The 21,267-nt window shown below is 34.7% G+C and overlaps 1 protein-coding gene and 1 long non-coding RNA gene across 7 annotated transcripts; one reads left to right on the top strand and one right to left on the bottom strand.

Moving 5' to 3' along the window:
• Positions 1-1,222: 1,222 nt before the first annotated feature.
• LOC147539138 (uncharacterized) lies at positions 1,223-8,288 on the bottom strand. 2 transcript variants are annotated; one of them, XR_015225942.1, is made up of 8 exons: positions 7,993-8,288; positions 6,685-6,760; positions 5,663-5,807; positions 5,510-5,586; positions 2,974-3,063; positions 1,923-2,047; positions 1,633-1,723; positions 1,223-1,477 (listed from the first exon to the last, which is right to left on the bottom strand). It is a non-coding gene; the product is annotated as an uncharacterized LOC147539138 (long non-coding RNA). The 2 variants fall into 2 exon arrangements; XR_015225943.1 differs by lacking the exon at positions 5,663-5,807.
• Positions 8,289-10,080: 1,792 nt separating this feature from the next.
• Positions 10,081-14,177, top strand: LOC147539137 (non-structural protein). Of its 5 annotated transcripts, none has more exons than XM_086638863.1 (9): positions 10,081-10,378; positions 11,158-11,307; positions 11,723-11,780; positions 11,861-12,166; positions 12,247-12,271; positions 12,382-12,476; positions 12,676-12,800; positions 13,335-13,417; positions 13,841-14,177. In XM_086638863.1, exons 1-8 carry the CDS (start codon positions 10,329-10,331, stop codon positions 13,393-13,395), a joined length of 870 nt encoding a protein of 289 aa, XP_086494989.1. In that variant the 5' UTR covers positions 10,081-10,328; the 3' UTR covers positions 13,396-13,417; positions 13,841-14,177. The 5 variants fall into 5 exon arrangements, with proteins under 5 accessions (XP_086494989.1, XP_086494988.1, XP_086494987.1 ...); XM_086638862.1 differs by having other exon boundaries at positions 12,247-12,295; positions 13,858-14,177; XM_086638861.1 differs by having other exon boundaries at positions 12,247-12,295.
• Positions 14,178-21,267: the final 7,090 nt, after the last annotated feature.

The raw sequence follows: 21,267 nt of genomic DNA, 5'->3' as shown, positions 1-21,267 counted from the left end.
GTTGAATCTAGAACAGAAGTTGGTTTACTACAAAGATTACAAAAACTATTTTCTTGTTTCTTCCACTTATTATTAACAACTGATCTTGTTTTTGAAGAAATTATTGAAATCTCTGATCAATAACTCAAAACCCCCCTTATTCCCCTGCAAAGTAAAGGGCATCTCGTTCTCTCTCTAAAATCACAAACCCAAAATAATTTCTTCCCAATAACAACAAAAATCAAAACCCACTTCAAGAAATCTGAAATCAAAAATGGGTTTTGATTTGTTTTACAAATGAGAAAGATTAAAATCAGAATCAGATCTTGGAAGATTTCACTACCACCACGAAGAAAACTCAAACTCACTAACTTCTTCTTCTTCACTATCATCATAATAATTTCTTACTATCCCTTCTCCATCTTTAGAACCCAATTTCTTTTCTCTTTCTTGATATCTTTCTTGTTCTTCAACTTTCTCTCTCTAGAAATCTTCTCTTACCCTCAAACACTCTTCCTTTCTTTCTTTCAAAAACCTTTATTTCGTTATTCTTCGTATTTTCTTTGGATAATGCTACTAAGACTCCCAAAATACAGAAGAAGTTAAGAAAGTAGACACTAGAAGTAAAAAATTTTGTAAATCTCTTTTGCTTTGGTAAAGTTGAATAAAACTCAGACTCTCAAAGTGCCTACTTTCTTGACTTCTTCTGTACTTTGGGAGTCTGAGTAGCTTTGTCCATCCATTTTCTTTCCCTACTTTTTTTTTCTCTATTTTGTCACCGTAGTCGTCTTAGTATTACTAGTAGTACCCCTTCTCTGTTCTGCGGTGGATGCGTGGAACATAAAAAGGGCAATGGAGTGCCCATCCCCGTTAGGTCACATGAGAATATATATATATATACTAGGTATATAACCCGTGCCTCCGGCACGGGCGCTCATGTTGAACATTTTTAATGTAGGCCAAGGCGCTGATGTTTAACATTTTTAGTATTATAACATGTTGAATCTCCTCTAATCAAAACTAATTCGCTTAGTGCAAATATAACTTATTTATGCTTTTCTTTTCTATTGTTTGATGGCCTTAAATCGATTGATGAAAATCTGAGAACAAAGAAGACAATAATCAAGATTTAGAAACAAAAAACCGATTACTTTCTAGGAAAAAGATTTGAGTCATATATGATAATGACTCAGAACAGATTTCAAATTCATTTTGAACCGACTTAAAAAGAAGCAAGTGTACAAAATAAACATGGGAAATGGTATTGAACCAACCGTTGGCGAATTTGGTTGTGGACAAAAAATATTATATAGCCGTTATAGAATCCAACAAAAACATAACCACAAATATTCTTCATTACAATTCAAGATTGCACTTTCCCGCTTCGCAATTCGCTCTCTCTATATGAAGCGGTCATTTTCACCTGAGTATAGGAACCCTTTATGATCCATAGAGCTAAGAACGTTTGCCAGTTCTCCGAGTTCAACAAACTTCTTACCTTTGAATAAAAATTGTTTCATGTGAATAAAAGCAAGAAAAGAAACTTGTGCCTCAATGATAGACATTAGAAACCACAAAAGAGTTTAAGAGGTTATAGATATAATCAAAGAATTGAGTTAGGAGTGAGTGCAAGGAAAAAGAAAACAAACTAACCTGATATCTAATGTCTACTTTCCCATCTTAGGTTGCTTCCTGTCACGCTGTTTCTACTTTAACTTTTCAATGTTCTCTTTTTCAATATATGCTACATAAATAACATTCCATATCAGTAACTTAGTATTGTCAAAAGGAACTGGAAGTGTTATCATTTTAATGAAGTCAAATGCAAAAGCAAATATTTCCACCATCAATTGCACACGAGTTGCAAAGAAACATCAACAGTTTGCGTGGTGGCAGGAAAAAATCTGATTGGGCATGCAAAGTATGACCACAAACTAAGGCACCTTGTGTTTGGTCGTGATTAGGACACCAGATATAAGCCACATAATCCCAATCAACCCCTAAGTAAACAACAAAGGTAACAACTCAAGGATCTCTGCTACTCCTGGCTCCTTGACAGTTGCAACCCCTACAAAAACCACACATATGCATGAGAGGAGTGAAACCTTATCGATTTTATATTCTCTCACCCTCTGGCATATACCACTATTATATGCCCAACAAGCATTCAATTATTTGTATTGTATATGCTTTTTAAAAAGGTACATCATCATTACTATATAACTGGCCAGAAAGACACCAAAGCCAAAATAAAAAGTTATAATGCCTGCACCATAGTTTCCCCATATATAAAACAATATCAAGGTAAGAGAATTATGTGCTAGAATTTCTTCTATACTAATATAAATGGAACAATACATGAATCCAAAAAAATCATCATAATCGAATAAAAGAGCCTATGCAATGTAATTTCCAACTTTACAGTTTGACAATAAATTCTCATCTTACTGCTTCGACAATAAGAAAAAGACGAAAGAAAAGAGTAAGGCCACTTAACCCGTCGACAGTTGCAAAAAAGAGAAAGATGAAGGAAGTTAGCCAAATATGGCTAAAACGAAGCCCAGTGAAAGAAAATGAAGGGAAGTGATTGACTAATGTTTCATGATACTAAGAGTAAGTAATTGAATTCTTCTCTTCCATTCCAAGACCTTTAAAGGAGAGCCTAAACAATAACTTTTCAAAAAAAAAAATTGAGACTCAACCAAATATGAATTTTAGGCCTCTTATTAGAGAAATAATCCCAAAATAAAAACATTATTGCTAATTTAAATCTAGAAGTAGTAAACTATGAAAGGAGAAAATAACGAAGATGATGATGGGTTTCATTAGAACAAAAATTCAGATATGCACTAAAATGAACGACTTGTGAACTAAAAAAAACTTATGAAAAGAAAACAATTAAGGAACTATTTAAAACTTATATAGATTATTCAATCATTTACTCTAACATACGCATCAAAGCGAAAATTAGTAAAAAGGATATTGATTCCATACCTAAACACTTCTGAATAGAGATATGTAGTGAAACAATTGTTCCAATTACCATCATCAACCTCACATCTTCTATCCTACAGCTTTAGTCCACTACAAAAGCAGAAACACTTAAGGCATAAATAAGTAACATAAATAGTTGGTTGATACTACATCTATATTATTAGCTGAAGCAAGATTTGCATGCTTCAACTGTAGTTGGTCGAATAGTATTAGCTCATATATAAATCATGAGTAACATCAAGTATCTGTATGGAACCACTAACAAAGATAAATTATTGTCGCACTTGCCTCCAGAAAACCATATTAACGTTCATGGTTTTGTATGTCACAATGTCCTTTTTCTGTGTTAAGTCTAAACTAAGAGGTCTTAAACATTAGTTCGTTACATCGGAGACGTATTTTTCTCATACTGAGTTATACTATTGATCTCATGGTCCAACTACTCTACTACTACTACTACTACTGCTTTTTTTTCTGTGGGGTCTAAACTAAGAGTTTTTTTACATCATTTCGGTACATAGGAGACGTATTTTTCTCGCAATGAGAAGTATTGTTTATCACACCGTCCAACTACTCTACTACTACCACTCCTTTTTTGTGTTGGGTCTAAACTAAGAGGTCTTAAACATTAGTTCGTTACATCGGAGACGTATTTTTCTCATACTGAGTTATACTATTGATCTCATGGTCCAACTACTCTACTACTACTGCTTTTTTTTTTCTGTGTGGGGTCTAAACTAAGAGGTTTTTTACATCATTTCGGTACATAGGAGACGTATTTTTCTTGCAGTGAGTAGTACTGTTTATCACACCGTCCAACTACTCTACTACTACCACTCCTTTTTTGTGTTGGGGTCTAAACTAAGAGGGCTGCTACATTGTTTCGGTAGGTCGCAGACGTATTGTTGTCAATAATGAGTACTATTGATCACACTGGTCTTTTTTAGACATCATGTATAAAGTTTTTTTCTTTTTGAAGCGATAATGTTAAATATGAATCCAGTGCTAACAAAATCATGAAAGGAAAGAGAAACATCCACCCAATTCTAAGGAGAACTGTATATAGGAAAGAGAATCATCCACCAAATTCTAAGGAAAACTGCATATAAGAAGCTATATTCTCCCAAGAGTTCAGAAAAAAAAAGACAAAGAAATACTCTTAAAAACGATTATTTTTTTCTAAGGAAACACGGAAACACTCCACCAAACTGCACATGAAGTGTGAAATCTAATGATAAGAAAAAAAAACTAATTTTCACAATTGTGTTACTTAGATTTTCCTGTTTAACACTGACCAAAATGTGAAGCAAGTAATGAAGATTACTGTTTATAGTGATTGGTCGGGACCGCTAAGTAGTACAACCCGTGGAGTACGACCAAGAAGGAAACTACAATCTGTTCTTTCATCTAAGACTCATCCCCATTGCTGAACTACTAACTAATAGAGTTTGTGATCTTCTACATGGTTATGTGAAAGAACTAATTCTTGAATTCTTCTACATGCTCGAGTTTCTAGAAATTTGTTTAATGTCGTCTTGCGAGATAACCAATCTCTAAAAAAGGTTTGTGATCTAAACTATCTTTGATTGGTCTCTATATATTATAGTTCTTTCATCTAAGACTCATCCCCATTGTTGAACTACTAACTAATAGAATTTGTGATCTTCTACATGGTTATGTGAAAGAACTAATTCCTGAATTCTTCTACATGCTCGAGTTTCTCGAAATTTGTTTAATGTCGTCTTGCGAGATAACCAATCTCTAAAAAAGGTTTGTGATCTAAACTATCTTTGATTGGTCTCTATATGTTATAGTTGTTCCTCACCAAACAGGAAAAACTATATAGTATTGTTTGGTCTGTTAACACAATAGCAAATTCTTAACTAAAGACATGCAAGTATTGTAACCACATGACTATGAGTACACCTACCAAATTCTTGTCAATCTGAATTAATAAAATTGTGAAATCTCAAATGTAAAATCAATGTACTAACAAAACCCAATATAGGATTACCCGTAATTAATCTACTTGTAAGAAGATACCTATTGTAATGCCTAAGGGAAATAGCTTGAATGTTTCGGAATGTGTCAAAGAAATGGAAGCGAAAAGTAATGAGATGTTTGTAACTACTTATGCTGTTGCCCGATGAAAAAAAAAATTCAGGGAGTTATTAAGGCATCATCTGCATTATATAGAACGAAACCGTTCGTGTAGGGATAAATCATTATACGATATAAATCATTATATCAGTAAAGCACTTTCAAGTACATGAAAGTAAGCATAAAGGGTCATAATATATCACTGGAAGTTTTGGGATCAATAATCAAATTCTTAACTGAAGACATGCAAGTAATTTAACCACATGACTATGAGTACACCTACCAAATTCTATAATACAATCTATAATCTGAAAAAATCACACAGACATTTCACCAAACATGTAGTGTGCAGAAACATTGCATCATTTAATTAATCAATTGAAACTCAAGATCAGAAGAATGAATGATTCAGACAATTAAAAATCTAAAAACTAACCTTGTCGGCGACAACTCAATCCCTAAACGTAGAAGCACAAACAGATTCGGTGAAGTGATCGATTGAACACCAAAAATCTAAAAATTCAGAAAACCAAAAATCAAATCCAAAGAATATAACAAAGAACTAAAAATTCAAATCACAAACACTGACCTTGCCTGCGGCTACTATCAAATTCTGGTCCAATCGTTTTTATGGAGAAATTCTCTCTCACGATGGTTTTTATGGAGAGAAATGAGAAGAGGCATGTCGGAGAGTTGTGTCTGTCCAAAGGTGGAGAGGCTAAAAAGATGCATTCCTACAGGCGCCCGGGTGTAATGAGTCACTCAATCCAAAGGTGGAGAGGAAGATGAATGAAGAAAATATTGTCATGACTCAAAGTGCTAACTGGGTTTCATGAAGGACATACTTGGCACACGTACACAAAAGTTCCAGAAAACTTAAAACCATGAGGTGGGTTTGTGTTAATCAGGGCTTCAGATAGTTACTTTCGAAACAGTACAGTTACATACAAGAACACGTAAGTATGTCAATTCAGACAAATAAGCAATACGACTCTATGTCGGACCATAATCCCAGGCATAGTTATAGGACTGAAACAACAATTAGAAAGAGGCAATCAGCAAAAGCATGAACCAACAACCGATAAAATTTAACGACAAAGTGTAGACAGAGATAAGTGCGACACTTTAGAAGAAGAAGAGGATTTTGTGTTGTATATAAATAAGACGCATTCTACTATAGCATCGTTATAATCATGAACATATCACAGCAGAAAAATGGAATCACACTTGAGGACGATAAGACATCACTTATCATTTGGACGGAAAAGTTGAATACATAAGAATAGACCAACAATTAGTAATTTTGAACTTCAAAGTGCAGGCAGAGATAAGTTGAAGGCTTTTAAAATTATGGCTTAAGGGGAACGAACTCGAAGACCTACATATCGTAGCATTTTTTCAGTTAACTGCTAAATTTTTTATACGTTTCGACATCCAAATATCGAGGTTCACAGGCACAAAACAACAATATTGAGGTTCTAGTATGTTCTAAACATGTTTATTTATGTAGTTCATCGGAAAACTCTGGGAAATCTAGGCAAAACGTAACCATACGCGATCATTTGAGATTTACAGCAATAAGTATGGAAGTAAGAAACTGAAATTACTTACGAAGTGATTTGCAAAAGAGGCTAAGCGTAGTTTGAAGAGCCGAAACTGAGTTCAAGCGTAGTTTGAAGAGTCAAAACTGAAAAACAACAACATGATATTAGTGTATTTCTTAAAAAGATAACAAATTGGTTCATAATAAATAATATCGGCCAAATGCGAGACGAAGATGAATGAAGAAAATATTGTCATGACTCGAAGTGCTAACTGGGTTTCATGAAGGACATACTTGGCACATGTACACAAAAGTTCCAGAAAACTTAAAACCATGAGGTGGGTTTGTGTTAAGCAGGGCTTCTGTTTTATTTTTTCTGCTTGGTGAGTTTTATTCCGTGTATGGCCAGTGATAAGTGCCAGAGAGAAAAAGGAAGGCAATTAATGGTGATGATCTTTTACTGGCAGTGGCTACTCTATGGTTTGAGGATTATATTGATCCTCTTAAGGTGTACCTTATAGGCACAAAGACGTAAAAAAGGAAGACAATTAATGGTGAGGGTCAATTCATTTCATCTCCAATCACCAATCTAAGCGTCGGCAATGGAGCATTTGAACTCCAGAATTTAAAAGAACAACAATAATATAACTCACATAGATGGTTCCAAGTTACAACACTTTGTGGGCATACGATCTCTATACAACCAAATACTAATTTCTATCAACTCACATAGATGATTGCAAGTTACAACAACACAGAAAGAGATTTTTATCATTTAAAACATAAGTAAACAGAAATTGGATGTAACAAAGTTTGAGAGCTACCAAGTTACAACAACATACAAACAACTTTTTATCATTTAAAACAAAAGAATACATAAATTGTATTTAACAAAGTTTGAGAGGTTCCTAGTTTGAGGGGTACCAAGTTACAACATACAAACAAATTTTTATCATGTGAAACAACAGTAAACATAAACATAAATTGGATATAACAAAGTTTGAGGCATTCAATTTGAGACATTTTGTTTGAGACATTTTATCAAACAGGTTGTGAGCGTATGAAGTCTATGCAGATTTTTATCACAAAAGTACCATATCAACTCCAGACAACAAAATAAAAATTCCCAGACAACTAAATAGATTACAAGACTACTCTCAATTTTGATTCCAATAGATGAACAAATTAAATAGATTACAAGACTTATTTCTCACATAGATGAAGCAACTACATACTTATTTCTAAGATTCCAAATCAAAACAGACCAAAAGAACTCATTTCTGATTTCAATAAAACTACTCTCAATTTTGATTCCAATAAAATAAATTAGATGAATAGACGAACATGAGAAAAAAGACGAACAGAAGCAAACTTACCTCGCTTCCTCTGCACTGATAATGGAAGGTGAAACGAATGAAAAAATTCTTGAACTGGAGCAGCCACTGTTTTAATAGAAAAAAGATTGAATAGATGTATCCGGCGGGAAATAGATGCGTTGGTCCTGGGAAACAGATGTGTCTGAATCCTTTCCCCAACTTACGTGGCTGAATCCTTTCCTCAAATGAAGTAGTCAAATCCAATGGTTGATGCTAATGCTGACGTGGGACGGACGACCGGATTTATCTCTGGGTTTGTCCCAGTCAGCACCCATCCACCTATTTTATTATATAGATAGATATATATATATATATATATATATTTATGTTTGAAGGTTGCTTGGCCGGAAAATTGAACGGTCGACGACCTTCGCCGGTGAAGACGATGAGGTGACAGAGAGAGGCGACGAGATGGAGGAAAGAGAGGTGATGACTAGTTAACGGAGTTATAACGGTAACGAAAAAGGGGATGATCTGGGTATTTTTGATAAAGTAGTGGGCTAAGCAGGAAGCTGGTTACAAAGTTGGGGCTATTTGGGAAATAACTAAAAAAAAAACTTATGTTTAGAGAGTAAAATCATCAAGGAAATAATTTTGGGATCTGTTTGATACGGTTGTAAAGTGGGTAAGAAAATCGATTTTCTTAAGAAAATCGATTTTTGTTGTTTGATAAAGGCAAGTGAGTAAGAAAATGCAATTCCCATAAGAAAAAAATGTTGGCGAAAGGGGCTTCAGATTTTCCCATGAAATAGATGGGCAAACGGTTTTCCCACAACCTCAAAACACGCTCTCTCTCCTCCCATTCTTCTTTCTCTCGTTTTTTTTTATCTTTCTCTCGTTTTTTTTGTCTTTCTCTCTTCAATTGCTGGTATCCCTCTCTCAAGTTCTGAATCCAGCCATGAATGGTTCAAAAAGTAATTGGTTTTAGCTTCAACTTGCTTCTCCATATTCACCCGATTTTGTTTCTCTCTCTAACTGTTTAACTCGGTTATAACAGTTAATGCTTCAATTTATTTGATCTGATTTTCTTTCATCCGTGAACAAGCAGATTCATAGAGGATTAACCCTAAAAGAGTTCATAGATGTTGATAGAACCCTAAAAAAGAAGAATGGCTTGATCTCATTGATCTTTGATTTGATTTGATTTTGTTGCTTCTATTTATTTGATTTGATTTTGTTTCTTCCGTGAACAAACCGATTTTGTTTCTTCCGTGAACAAGCCGATTTTGTTTCTCTCTTTAACTGTTAAACTCTGGTAAGCAAATCGAATTTCATTGATCTTTGATTCGTCAAATATTGATTTAGTAATGAAGATGATTAACCCTTCATAGATTTTGATGGAACCCTAAAGAAGAAGAATGGTTTGATTTCAAGTTGTTCCATCTTTAGAATCTCAAATGTTGATGGAACCCTAAAAAAGATGATGATGACCTCTTGAAATCAAACCATTCTTGTTTTTAAGAGATCCATTAAGAAAACCCAAATGGAGAATGAAAAAGACGAGAGGTGAGTATGATTTAATTTGGGAACTTCTAAGAGCGCCTCGTGTTATCATTAAGGCGCCCCACTTCATGAATATAAAAGGTGTCAAAAGTAATAAAATGGGGCGCCCTTAAATATTTTTCTCAAATTTTCTAATGTCTTACCAAACAGTAACAAATGCATTTCTAATAAGAAAATCTTGACTTTCTTACCCACGAGAAAGAAATCGATTTTCTTACTCACACATTCTAACGTATCAAACGGACCCTTGATTCCAAACTAACCTTGATCTATGATGAGGATTAGAGGGAGAAAGAACATTGGTCCAAAACCACCATTAAAAATACTCGTGGGAACCCTGCTCTCAGACTGGACAATCCGAGACTTTGCTTAAGGTTTCAGACTGGTCAGTCTGAGACCTTAAGCAAAGTTTCACACTGACCAGTCTGAAACCCAAAGCAAAAGCTCGGACTGGACTAGTTTGAAACCTCTCGGATTGATCCGATTCTGAAGCCTTGCTTTGGGTTTTGGACGGATCAATTCGTGTGCGGGTGTCTATAGATGTTTGGGGTTAAAGGAGATTGACCTCAGTCAATCCCATCCTCTGGGTGCTAAACACCGTTGTTGGGTATTTGGGGACAAAAAAGTTTTGGCAAACGGAGCGAAGACAAATACAAATTGCTCAATTCAAAACTGTAAAGAGAGGGAGAGAGTTCTGAACTGATGATGTGAGAAAGGCATACTCATTCTTCTCCATCATTCAGTTTGTCCATCTTCATCATCTCAGTTCTTTTAAAAAAATAAAACCCTAACTAGAGAGAGAGAGAGAGAGAGAGAGAGAGAAGGAGGGATCGATGGAGATCGGGAAGGAGGATCGTGGTAATCTCGGTCGACTGAAATCTAGGTAAAACTGTTAACCCTGCTTAAACCCTAAATGAAAATTTATGTATATCTTCATGCGATCAGTGAGTCTAGTAGTAGTAGACGAATGTCTCTCTCCATGACAATTTCGACTATCTCTCCGTATTGCAACGAAGTGATCTCTCAAACTTGAAATCCGAAGTGATCTCCGTATATAGCTAAAATCCTTCTTTAAATACCTAAATTTGGACCAAAGAATGATAAGAAAATATATTTTGTACAACTCTTTCCAAATATTAACATTTAAAAAGTTTGTTTTCGTCCACCACCCCTTGAAGTAGTGGTTGGACACACACTCTCCATCCCGGAGATTTTAGGTTCAATTCCCAGGGAAGTAAAAAATCTATGATTTATTGAACTAGGATATAAATAAGATATATGTAAGATTAAAATGAGCTTTCAGATTTTATAGAATGGCCTTAAGGTGTCTTTATGACTTTTAGGACCCAAAATGTCTTTGTGATGGTAGTTATCGAGTTTATTCAATTCATGATGTTAATAGTTTTATAATGTATCTATACCATGTAATAATGTAATGATTCTTAAGATTGAGTATATATTAAAAGGAAAAAAAAGTCGGTTACCTCTTCCACGAAAAAATTGATTTTCACCTCCAAGTATTTTCACACGAGCAAACATACCCTCAATGGTGGTGTTTGGTGAAAGGGAAAGAGGCCCAAGTCGCTTATAAGTACGTTCGAAATTAGATGCAATTTCAAATTCCAAATGTCAAGTACCCTCAAGCAAAAAAAAAAATAACAGGAAAATGAAAGCGAGTGAAGGTGAAGGAAGATCAGAGAACGAGTTCACTGAGATTCAAACAGTAGCAGAGACATTGGAACCATCTGTTATCTTCCATGTCGTCAAAGAGATCGTCGGATTCGTTCTTTACATGCACCAACAAATCCCTGCGTGAGTTCTCTCCTCTTTGAAATCCTAACCCTAACACTAATTTTTCATCATAAATCTTAAATTATCAGTTTTGTTTTGAGTTTCATTAAAGCTTAGAATCTTAGCTCTGTCACGAGTTTGATGCATACCTGTTGGTTGAAGTTTCCAATTAGAAATAAAATAGAAGTTTTCAATTAGAACTTGAAGAAATAACGAAAATAATTAGAATACTTGAAATAAATTGCATAAATCTGAAATAACCTTGAGTCTTCAACTAGGTTCAACTTAAACTCCTGAATTAATAGAGAGGAACTTGAATTAACCCTTGCATAGCCATAAACTTGAAATCTTGCTGCAAACAAACAAAGAATTACAAATGAACTTGAATTAACCCTAAGGAATCGGAGTTTCTGATTTTGCTTTAAATCTCTTGAAGCATTTTGCAGGATATAACTCTTGAATATGATACAATGAAGTCAGAATGTAAAGATTTGGTAGGTTAGCTGAGTGCAGATAGTTTCTACAGTATGTAGCTTTTGGCTATGGTTACTATCCTAAAATCTGTAAGTTTTAGGAGTTGGCCTTAACGCAAGCTGAAATAAAATCATCTTTACGACGAAAGCACAATGGAAGGATGAGAGAGGTGAAACAGGGGATCAAGAAACTGGATAAATTGATGAATGCTGTCTCTAATATCCAAACTGCTTTACAACTGATGCTCAATGAGGTTAATGGTATTGAGGGAGTCATCTTGGTTCTTGGGGCAAGTCCAATACGGCCACAGCATGTTTATGAACTTTTCTTCTGCCAGGGGAAGGTTCTTGCAGAATCCTCAGCTGATTATACTAAAAATAGAACAGCCGAGGCTCTTTCACGAAAGGTTCTAACTTTCTATCACTACCTTAGGATGCTTATATATTTATCAGTAACTAATAGAACAATTGGATGTTTTGTGCTCAGGCTATTCGAATGCTGATCTCAAATGGTGCAGGATCTGTTTCCTATGCAGGTTATTCTTTAATGTGTCTTTTACAAAAATCAAGCTTTGCGAAATAAATTTACTATAATCTGATGCATTCATTTAACTTGGTTCAGGTCCAACAAAGCTATTTCTTCTTGTGAGAGCTCCTGCTACCTTCAATATGCCACTGCATTTTCTTCCTAAACGCGACTTCAGATACAGCAAGAAGGTAATTTCAGCTGACGGCAATCCAGACGGTTAAAACTGGTCCACATTTTGATCACCTGTCTAGAGTATTTCCCTTTATTAGTATGCTCTTCTGACTTTCTGGATGAATTCTTGAAGTTGGTATTCATGATTGTTATTACTATTACAAAAAAAAAATCCATGTGTTTTGCTGACGACTGCGTTTCTGCATGCACTTTCAGATAGTTCCGTCCAGATTACGTATCAAGTGCAAAGTCAAGGATCAGGACATAGTTGCTTCACATAATGCATCTCAATCCAGTAACTCCAGTAGTTTGCTGCATTCTACTTCAAATGATTTAATATGGTTTGTGACCTTGCTCATCGATTTACTCGTATACTATAAATCAGTTGCAAATGTACTATATTACCTTTGCTTTAGTAGCCCCCCTCCCCAATTTATTTTATATTTCGCCTGGCTTCATCGTAGTACCAGTGTTCCATTGTTCGTGGTTTTATTCAATTTATAAGTTACCGCAATTGATGTTAGTTAAGTGACATCATAACTTTAAGCTAATCTGAGATACTTCAGATGTAAAAGTACCAAAGACATGATATGATACCCTTGTAAAGCAAGAACTTAACTTGCAGTTTGTAGATTAGAAAGGTTTAAGTCATTGTTCCCGCCACAATATCATGTAGGGCAGGGATATATTTGGTAGTTGGTACCCATTGAAGATACAACTATTTTACATCAAGTATAAACTATGAAAAGCCGTTTGAACTGGTTCATATTATTTTCTTCACCGATATTTTAGTTCTCCTCATTATCAATATGTTGTCCTGAAGTCGGGCTTGTTTCAGAAAAGGCGTGGAAGCTTCTTAGTTTTCTGTTTTACAGGTTTCAATGTAGACACACAATCAAAGGCCTACCTTCCAGGACACCACAACCGGAAGAATGAAAGTGGATAAATCTTTACAAAGGTTTGCTTCTTTCTCTCTCTTGTACTCTGAGAGAATCGGCACGGTTACATTTCATGTTATTCAAAATGGCTACTTGATACGCTGATACGCATTATATAGTAAAGTACTCAAATCAATTCAGCAGATGACTCGTATTACAATAAATTGTAGAATATGGTCATTTGAGTGACCAAATACTAAAGTTTATATGGTCAATTAAAATGTTGTAAACCAAATATGCAAGGACACCCAAAACAAAGAATAGAGCCTTTTGGAGCCGTGGCAGGTCTCGGCTTTTCTCTGCCAATATGACTCAAGTTCACTTGCAGCAAAAGTTCTGAAGTGGGAAAGCAAAGATAATACCAACAAGAAAGATACCAAAAGTTATTTGTTTGTATGTTATCTCGCAGTTCATAACACTGATGTTACAAAATCCATTTGCAGAATGTTCTTTGATGCAGTGAAGAAGAAGATTGAGGATACCTACACTAATAGATTACTATCAGTTATCTGGATGTATTTGATGCACGCCGATCCTCTAGATGGAGTAAATCAATCGGCAAATTAAAAGAAATGACTGATTTCTTTAGATGTCCCATGGAATTTTGGTTTATGTTTGAGTTGTTATCTTCTTACTAGCAATGTGAGGGTGAGACTAATTTCTAAAAATAGAACAACACTCTGTGGAAGACTTGGCTTTTGCTCCCCCTTGCTTTTGTTTTTCCTTAAATTCCAATTAGACTCGGGTAAACTGATGTGGAGTTAATAAGTTTTATGTGCATTTCACTTGTTGCCACTGCCAGGTTACTTGAGAAGACCTACCTAGGGGTTGGAATCGGCCGGCCCGGTCGGGTCGGGTTTAAATCGATCACCGGGTTGCGTCGGTCGGATTTTGAAACTCTTTGTCCATTCCGACTCTGAAACTTAATTGGGCGGGTTATTTTCTGAAAATGTTATTCCTAAATCACGTCCAAGTCCATCTAATTTTTCGGATTCTCAGATATCTAACTAAGCAATACGACTCGGACTCGGCTCGTCCAATGGTGGAGTCAGTCGAGTCACTCTGAGTCATTATGAAGTTGTTAGTAGTGTATGTATATAAAATAATAACATGATAATACTTAATATAATCAAGTTCAAACTTCAAAATTAAATTACTAATAGAGTTAGGAACAAGTAGAATTAAATAATCACTCCAGTAGACGTCTATTAGGAACAAGTATAACCAAATAATCACTCCAGTTGACAAGTACTCTAATAGTAATAACTATTAACTAATAACAAAAACTAGTAGACTTACTAGACTAATACTCTATGGCAAGAAGTAAAGTCTAAAACTAAATAATTAGCAAACTATAATAACTTAACCATCCTAAACTTCCATATCATCACCATATTCTTCACTACTATCACCATCATCATCCTCTTGAAATTCTTCTATGTGTACTCTACCTTGTGGCATCTCATATTCAAGATCCACATCATCATCTTCTTCATCCACTAGTTGATATGAACTCGAGTATGGGGTACGTGATGACTCGTTTGAGTTCTTGTTCTTTGTTGTGCAATCGGGGTTAATGTAAACAATATGAGTAATCCAAGACAAGCAATAGTAATAGTAAAGAACAATCACGAACAGAACACAGAGATTTACGTGGTTCGGTTGGTGAGACCTACTCAACGGCGACAACTGCGCGATGATTTTCACTATGATAAGCACACAAGTTTACACCAGAGATTCGTGAGATTGTGCCTACTGATATCTCCTTAGGGTTTAGTTGATATAGCCACTAAACCCTAACCCCACCGCCTCACCGACTCTCTACAACCGACTCTCTATACAACCGACATTATACACGGATAACACTAATCACTAACATAAGCCTAGCTTCCGCATTCCAGCTCTGTCTCGGAGTCCAACTCTGCCTCACAACCCTGCTTCGCATACCAACTCTGTCTCAGTAATCAGCTCCGCTAACGGGTCCAAAATTTGGTTTGTAAGCGGGTTGGCGGGTCATAACCGGTTCGATACCAATCCATATTCGAGTCACTTCTAACATTCTTGGACCGCCAAACTCACCAGGTCCAATTGCATCACGAACTTGAGTCCAAGTTAAACTATCATCCTGCATAACATAATCATCTTCCATTGGCTTGATCCATTCATCTTCTTCATCATGTTCCGATAAGAAAATGAGGTGTTTGCCCCTTCAACATCATACCTCAGCTTGTTAGTGTAATTACGTTCCAATTTTTTGTTGTATTGGATGAACACCGTATCATTCAACTTCTTTGATGAAAACTGTTTCTCTTCTTTTGAGTGAATCTGAAATAAATTGTTATGTTTTTGTATTATATTTCATCTATTTTGAACTTTAACTTATACTATTCCTAATATAATAAGTTGTATCTTATTTACATGATCAAACGCACTCCAATTCCTCTCACATGGCGATGCACTACATGTCAAGCCTAAGAATTTTATTGCGAACTTTCTGAGTATTGGAACATCATCATCATATGAAGTCCACCAATCATCTATTACGAAAGAATGAAACAATAGCAATAAACTTTTAGTGAACTACATAGTTATTACTATTACTTATGTTAAAAAAATGGAGATATAAATATATGACTTACGAGGTAAGACTTTGTTTTTTGGTTCTTTGAGCGGTCTCTGATCCTAATATACAAACTTTATCAGTATATTTTCTCAAGTCAGCATAAATTTGATCTTGCTGCTCTGGATTAGTTACCATCTTTTTAATAACGTGATGCAAGTGTTGATGTAATTGATCATTCCACCTCTTATCAATCATTTCAAAGATCTTAGTTGTTACTCGACTTGAATCTTTTCCTAATTCCTTTCTATCTTGAGTAGGGATAAAACCATCACTTCGTAAAGATAACCCATGCATGATTTTTATTCTATATATACAAGTCGAGCAACATCAACTAAGGGAGCCATTACTTGACATGAAAAGAACACATTGTTCCAAAATTTAGTTTTGGTAACAATTGTCATCATCATTTTTCCGTCTTGTTCCTTTGAAAAATTTGATTTCATCCATTTTTTCGATGGAAACAATGTTTGCAATGGAGCTATATGCCCATAAATGCTCTTAAGCGTATAAAAAAATGTTGCAAATCTTGTTACACGCAACTCTTTTCCTTCCGCCAACTCCCTCATCATTTTCAAACTCGCCCAAGATTATATATATAAGTGCCCAGTCTCTTACCTTGAGCAATTGCATCCTTAATATTTTTTAGGTTTTTCACCCAAATCTTGAAGCAAAAGGTTGGTGCAATGAGCTGCACAAGGAGCCTAATATAAGTGCAGATATTTACTTTCCAAACAACTCCCCGCAGCCTTGAAATTTGATCTGTTGTCTGTAATAAACTGTCAAACAAAACATATGAAAATTTTAATTCTCCCTCATTATTAATCACTAAATCAATGAAAGAGTTAACTAAGTAAAAAAAAAGTGGGATTGATCACCTGGGCTATATTTTCTACTCCAACTTCAGCAATTACTTGATCAACTTGATTGACAATGTAGGCAAAAAATTTTAATGCTCAGATGCATCAATTGACTTCAAAAAAATTGTACCTCTTTGGACAATTGACTAAGAAATTTATCAATGATCGTCCTTTACCATTTGTCCAAAAATCTGACATGATCGAACATCCATATCTTTTCCAATGCTCCTTGAACGAACCGACAAATTTTTTTTCTTTCTCAAGATGATAAGTAAATAAGTTTGATCGACATTGACGATAAGATGATGTTCGCATACTTATGTATGATAATAACATTTCAAACTTAAAATTTCAATATAAGTAAGAATATATTAAAGATTAACTATATCAAATTTAATTACTAAATAACTATTACCTCCTCCATACTCTACGATTTTAGTTATCATCTCTTGGAAACTTAGATAACGTACGATATTGAATGGAATCCCAGCTTCTAACATCCACCCCGTAATTGCTTGCCAAGCCTCTTCCTGTTTTGCTTCTTTTATAGGATTGTTTTTTTCGAGTGTAGCTTGTTTCATTTTCTTCAAATCAGACCGAAAATGTTTATCTAAAGCACCTCTAATATCGCTTACCCTCTCCATCTTTTTCCTTTTACCGGAGGATGACTCAACTTCTGCTTCTTCGTCTTCCTCCACTCCATCTACTCTTGTTTTCTCATCCTCAAAAAATTCATCAATTTTTTTGCTTCTTCTTTCGTGTATCTATTCTTTTCCCTTCATAAGCTTCAAGTTGCTTCATTATCTCAATTGTAACTTTCGGACAAGGTGCGGCGTTTCCTATTTTATGCATAAGATGGTTTTTCATTCTATTTATCCCTCCATGCATTTCCTTCTTACATAGCTCATGTATCACTATCTTTTTATTGTTGGGATCTTTCAAAGTTGTCCATTACCAAACAATATCATCTTTCTCCTTAGGAATTGCAGTGGCCGAAGTATTTGTAGCTTCCTCCATTCCTAGAAGTATATTACATAATACATTAATAGTAACATTAGAAATTCAAAGACAAACTTGAAGAATAAATTTTAAAGACAGACTTGAAGAAGCAAGAACATGTACAAAACTAAGTTGTAAACAATACTTATGAAACAGAAAAGAAACTAGATATAATATACAAAAACAGGTTGTAAAAGTTGTTTATGGAATAATACATGTTAGTATATTACATTAATACTAACATTAGAAATTTAAAACAAGACTTGAAGAAGCAAAAACATGTACAAAAACAAGTTGTAAACAATACTTATGAGTTGTGAAACTGAAAAAGAAACATGAATATTGTACAAAAACAGGTTGTAGAAGTTGTTTATGGAATAATACATATTAGTATATTACATAATACATTAATACTAACACTAAAAAGTAAAAAAAAAAAAGACTTGAAGAACAAATTTTTGAAGATAAAAAATCAGGAAAAAACAATAGATTCATTAATTATAGATAAAAAATAAAATAAAATTTTAGTACCTACCTAGAAGAAGTAATCCACTCAAATCTTTTGCAAGCTTTCTCACTCTAAAATCTGCTTCTTGCTTTTGATGTGAATACTTTGATGCTTGAAGTTGTAGAGATAAGAGAATACTAGACTCTAGGTTGCTAGCTCTAGTAATAGATTTTTATTTCTAGTTTCTACACAATCTTTTGGTATTCCAAATATATTAAACACGTACCAATTACCAACTTATGAAAGTTTCCATAAGTAATAAATTATGTTTAGCTTAATAGTTATTCTTTCTAATTAGATAAGAACTAGGAAATATCACATAAAAAAAATATTCATACAAATCAAACTACAACAATAAATAAAAAAACAATCTCTGTCGAGTCAGTCCGAGTCACTCGGGCTAACCCTAAACTCGAGAACTCGGTGGGACTCATTTTGGTGCACTGCCGAGTCCGAGTTGAATCCCGAGTCACTCAGCTGATTCGACTCAGTCGTACTGCTTAGGTATCTAATAGTCGGGTACATGGAATCCGTCGTGGGAATCCATCATGGTCACTTGGTTGGATATCGGGTTATAAGACTAGATGGGTTAAAGGCCAACAGAAGGGTACTTGAGCCCGGATATGGGATTTCAACACGAGTCTTCTAGGCACCTTAACCGTTGTCATGTCCTAAAGGCCAGCTGATGGGTAGATGGGTAGAGCCGAGTCTGATACGCAATCTGAGCCATGGAACATGAGATTTGCAGAATTATGTTTGACAACTTGAGCTTTGTTCTGCTCGAAAAATGTCGGTTACGCAAAAGACCTGATAACGCTGAATATCCGCTTGCGTTATCTCCAGGTATGATCATATTTGCTATGATTAGAAAGGTTTTATTAACAATCCTTCCACGAGACCTCCTTTAAGTCGATGATTCACCAACATCATGCAAGCTTATATAAACAAGTTTTCCCCGAAAAGGGATCTGATATTTATCTTTTACTTGAGCATGAGGTGTCGTCTAGTAAGAGACAAAATAGAAAATTAAACATTAGCTAACTTTAGATCATACTCATAGATGATACTATATGTGACACGGTTTTGGATGGAGAAACAAGCTTAAGAAGACTACACTAATAAAAAATTCCAACAACTCCACTAAAAATCAACTTCTTTGTTATATCTTTTTCTAGAGGTAATTCATTAGTTACACAAGTATGTAGAATATGACATACTAGATCAGGTTTTGATTGGAGAATAATATCGTAAAATAGTAAACTTCACTGTTTCATTTAGTCAACAACAACAAGCATTATCATGTAGTTGCCATATGTTTGAATTCAAAGGTAAACTGTGTATGCATGTTATATATGTGATGGTAAACAATGATTCTGATCTCCTTCCAGATAAGTATAATCTACGTGGATGGAGAAAACATTGTGAAGAGAACACAGACAAGGATGCGTGTTGGTGGTGAAGATTGGGGGAGGGGGGGGGGGGGGGTAAGTCAGATCTTATTCGTTATGATCAATTATGTAGATCATTTGAAGAACTGGAAGACTGATAATCGGCGCCAGAGGTACCTCCAGTTGTGTGAAAAATAGAAGAGATTAATCATCACTTATTTATAGGTTTAGTGTTAATGCTACTCCTTTGAATGCTAATGTTAACTAAGTCACATTGTGTGGCGTCCAGAACACAAAGATTTGGTAATGTTTTTCTAATCAAAGATTCTTTTGCTCAATTATTATTAAGTTCTTAAAATGTAACTCTATAATGTCTGTTTTTTTTGTAGAATCTTGGTAGTCAATCTGAGATGTCGGCTACTCAAGAAAGTAATGAGGCATCATCGACGCAAGGAAACAATTATCAAACATATGAACAATATGCCCATTTCGATCCTTATGGAAGTGTAATTGTTTCTATACTAAATTTATACATTGATGATGATCTTTAGCATCTTCATGATTTAATATAATATTTTATTGTAATAGGTTGGAACAAAATAAGAAATTTACCCGTATCTATAACAAAATTACAACTTCGGGGAGCTCTTATTGATCGAAGAAATGATAGTTCAGATCAAAGTTGATGTTTACGAGAATGGAATGAGACACTTTGTATTCACGAGACATTTAGTTTGTTTCAATGCAATGAGACATTTTGGATTCGTGAGACATACAGTTATTTTCATGCAATGTATTTTGGCTTAAAACATTTGAATTTATGTCATTATAAAGACAAACATAGTTCAAACATAATCTCGTTGCTTCTTTACAACATAAAAGCAAGTACATGATTCACACGTATTCTCATTCCTTAATTTTTCTTTTCAATAGACACAACAACCTTCGTAACCGATGTTGTGATATTTACAGATTTCTTCTCGACAATTTGAGCCAGTTTTTCGAACATGTTTTCGAGCTCTGCAACTTCCATCGATGACATGCTTCCTTCTCCTACTTCAATCTTCTTATCTGATTTGGTCTTCTTATCCGATTCAAATGACTCACTTTTATCCCACACGAATACTTACATTCCCGCACCGAACAATTAAAAAATAGATGACCATTATTTGGACCATCTTTAACAACTCGTAACTAACGGATTATACTTGCTTCACATTTGAGACATTTTTTTTCTCGAACACTCAATGAAGTTGTGTCCGGCTTCTCTGAAGTTATATCATATCAAATCGTTATACCCACTCATGGTTACATGTTCAAACAAAAAGTTAAATTGGATAAAATTATAAATCTCTCAAATCCATCAATTGAATCAACAAAGAATTATTCTCGACAGATAATCATAAACAAATAATAAGGAACAATTTCATTAGAATTTGATGAGATACAAAAGTAGACAATTGGATCAACCTGTTTAGTGTGGCAATTTTGAATA

Source organism: Eschscholzia californica, unplaced genomic scaffold (genome assembly GCF_041429995.1).
Source record: "Eschscholzia californica isolate CP2 unplaced genomic scaffold, dmEscCali1.0.p SCAF_5, whole genome shotgun sequence".
In the NCBI taxonomy this organism is placed as follows: domain Eukaryota; kingdom Viridiplantae; phylum Streptophyta; class Magnoliopsida; order Ranunculales; family Papaveraceae; genus Eschscholzia; species Eschscholzia californica.
The sequence above is the reverse complement of the archived record's forward strand: the minus strand, read 5'-3'. Positions and strand labels throughout refer to the sequence as shown.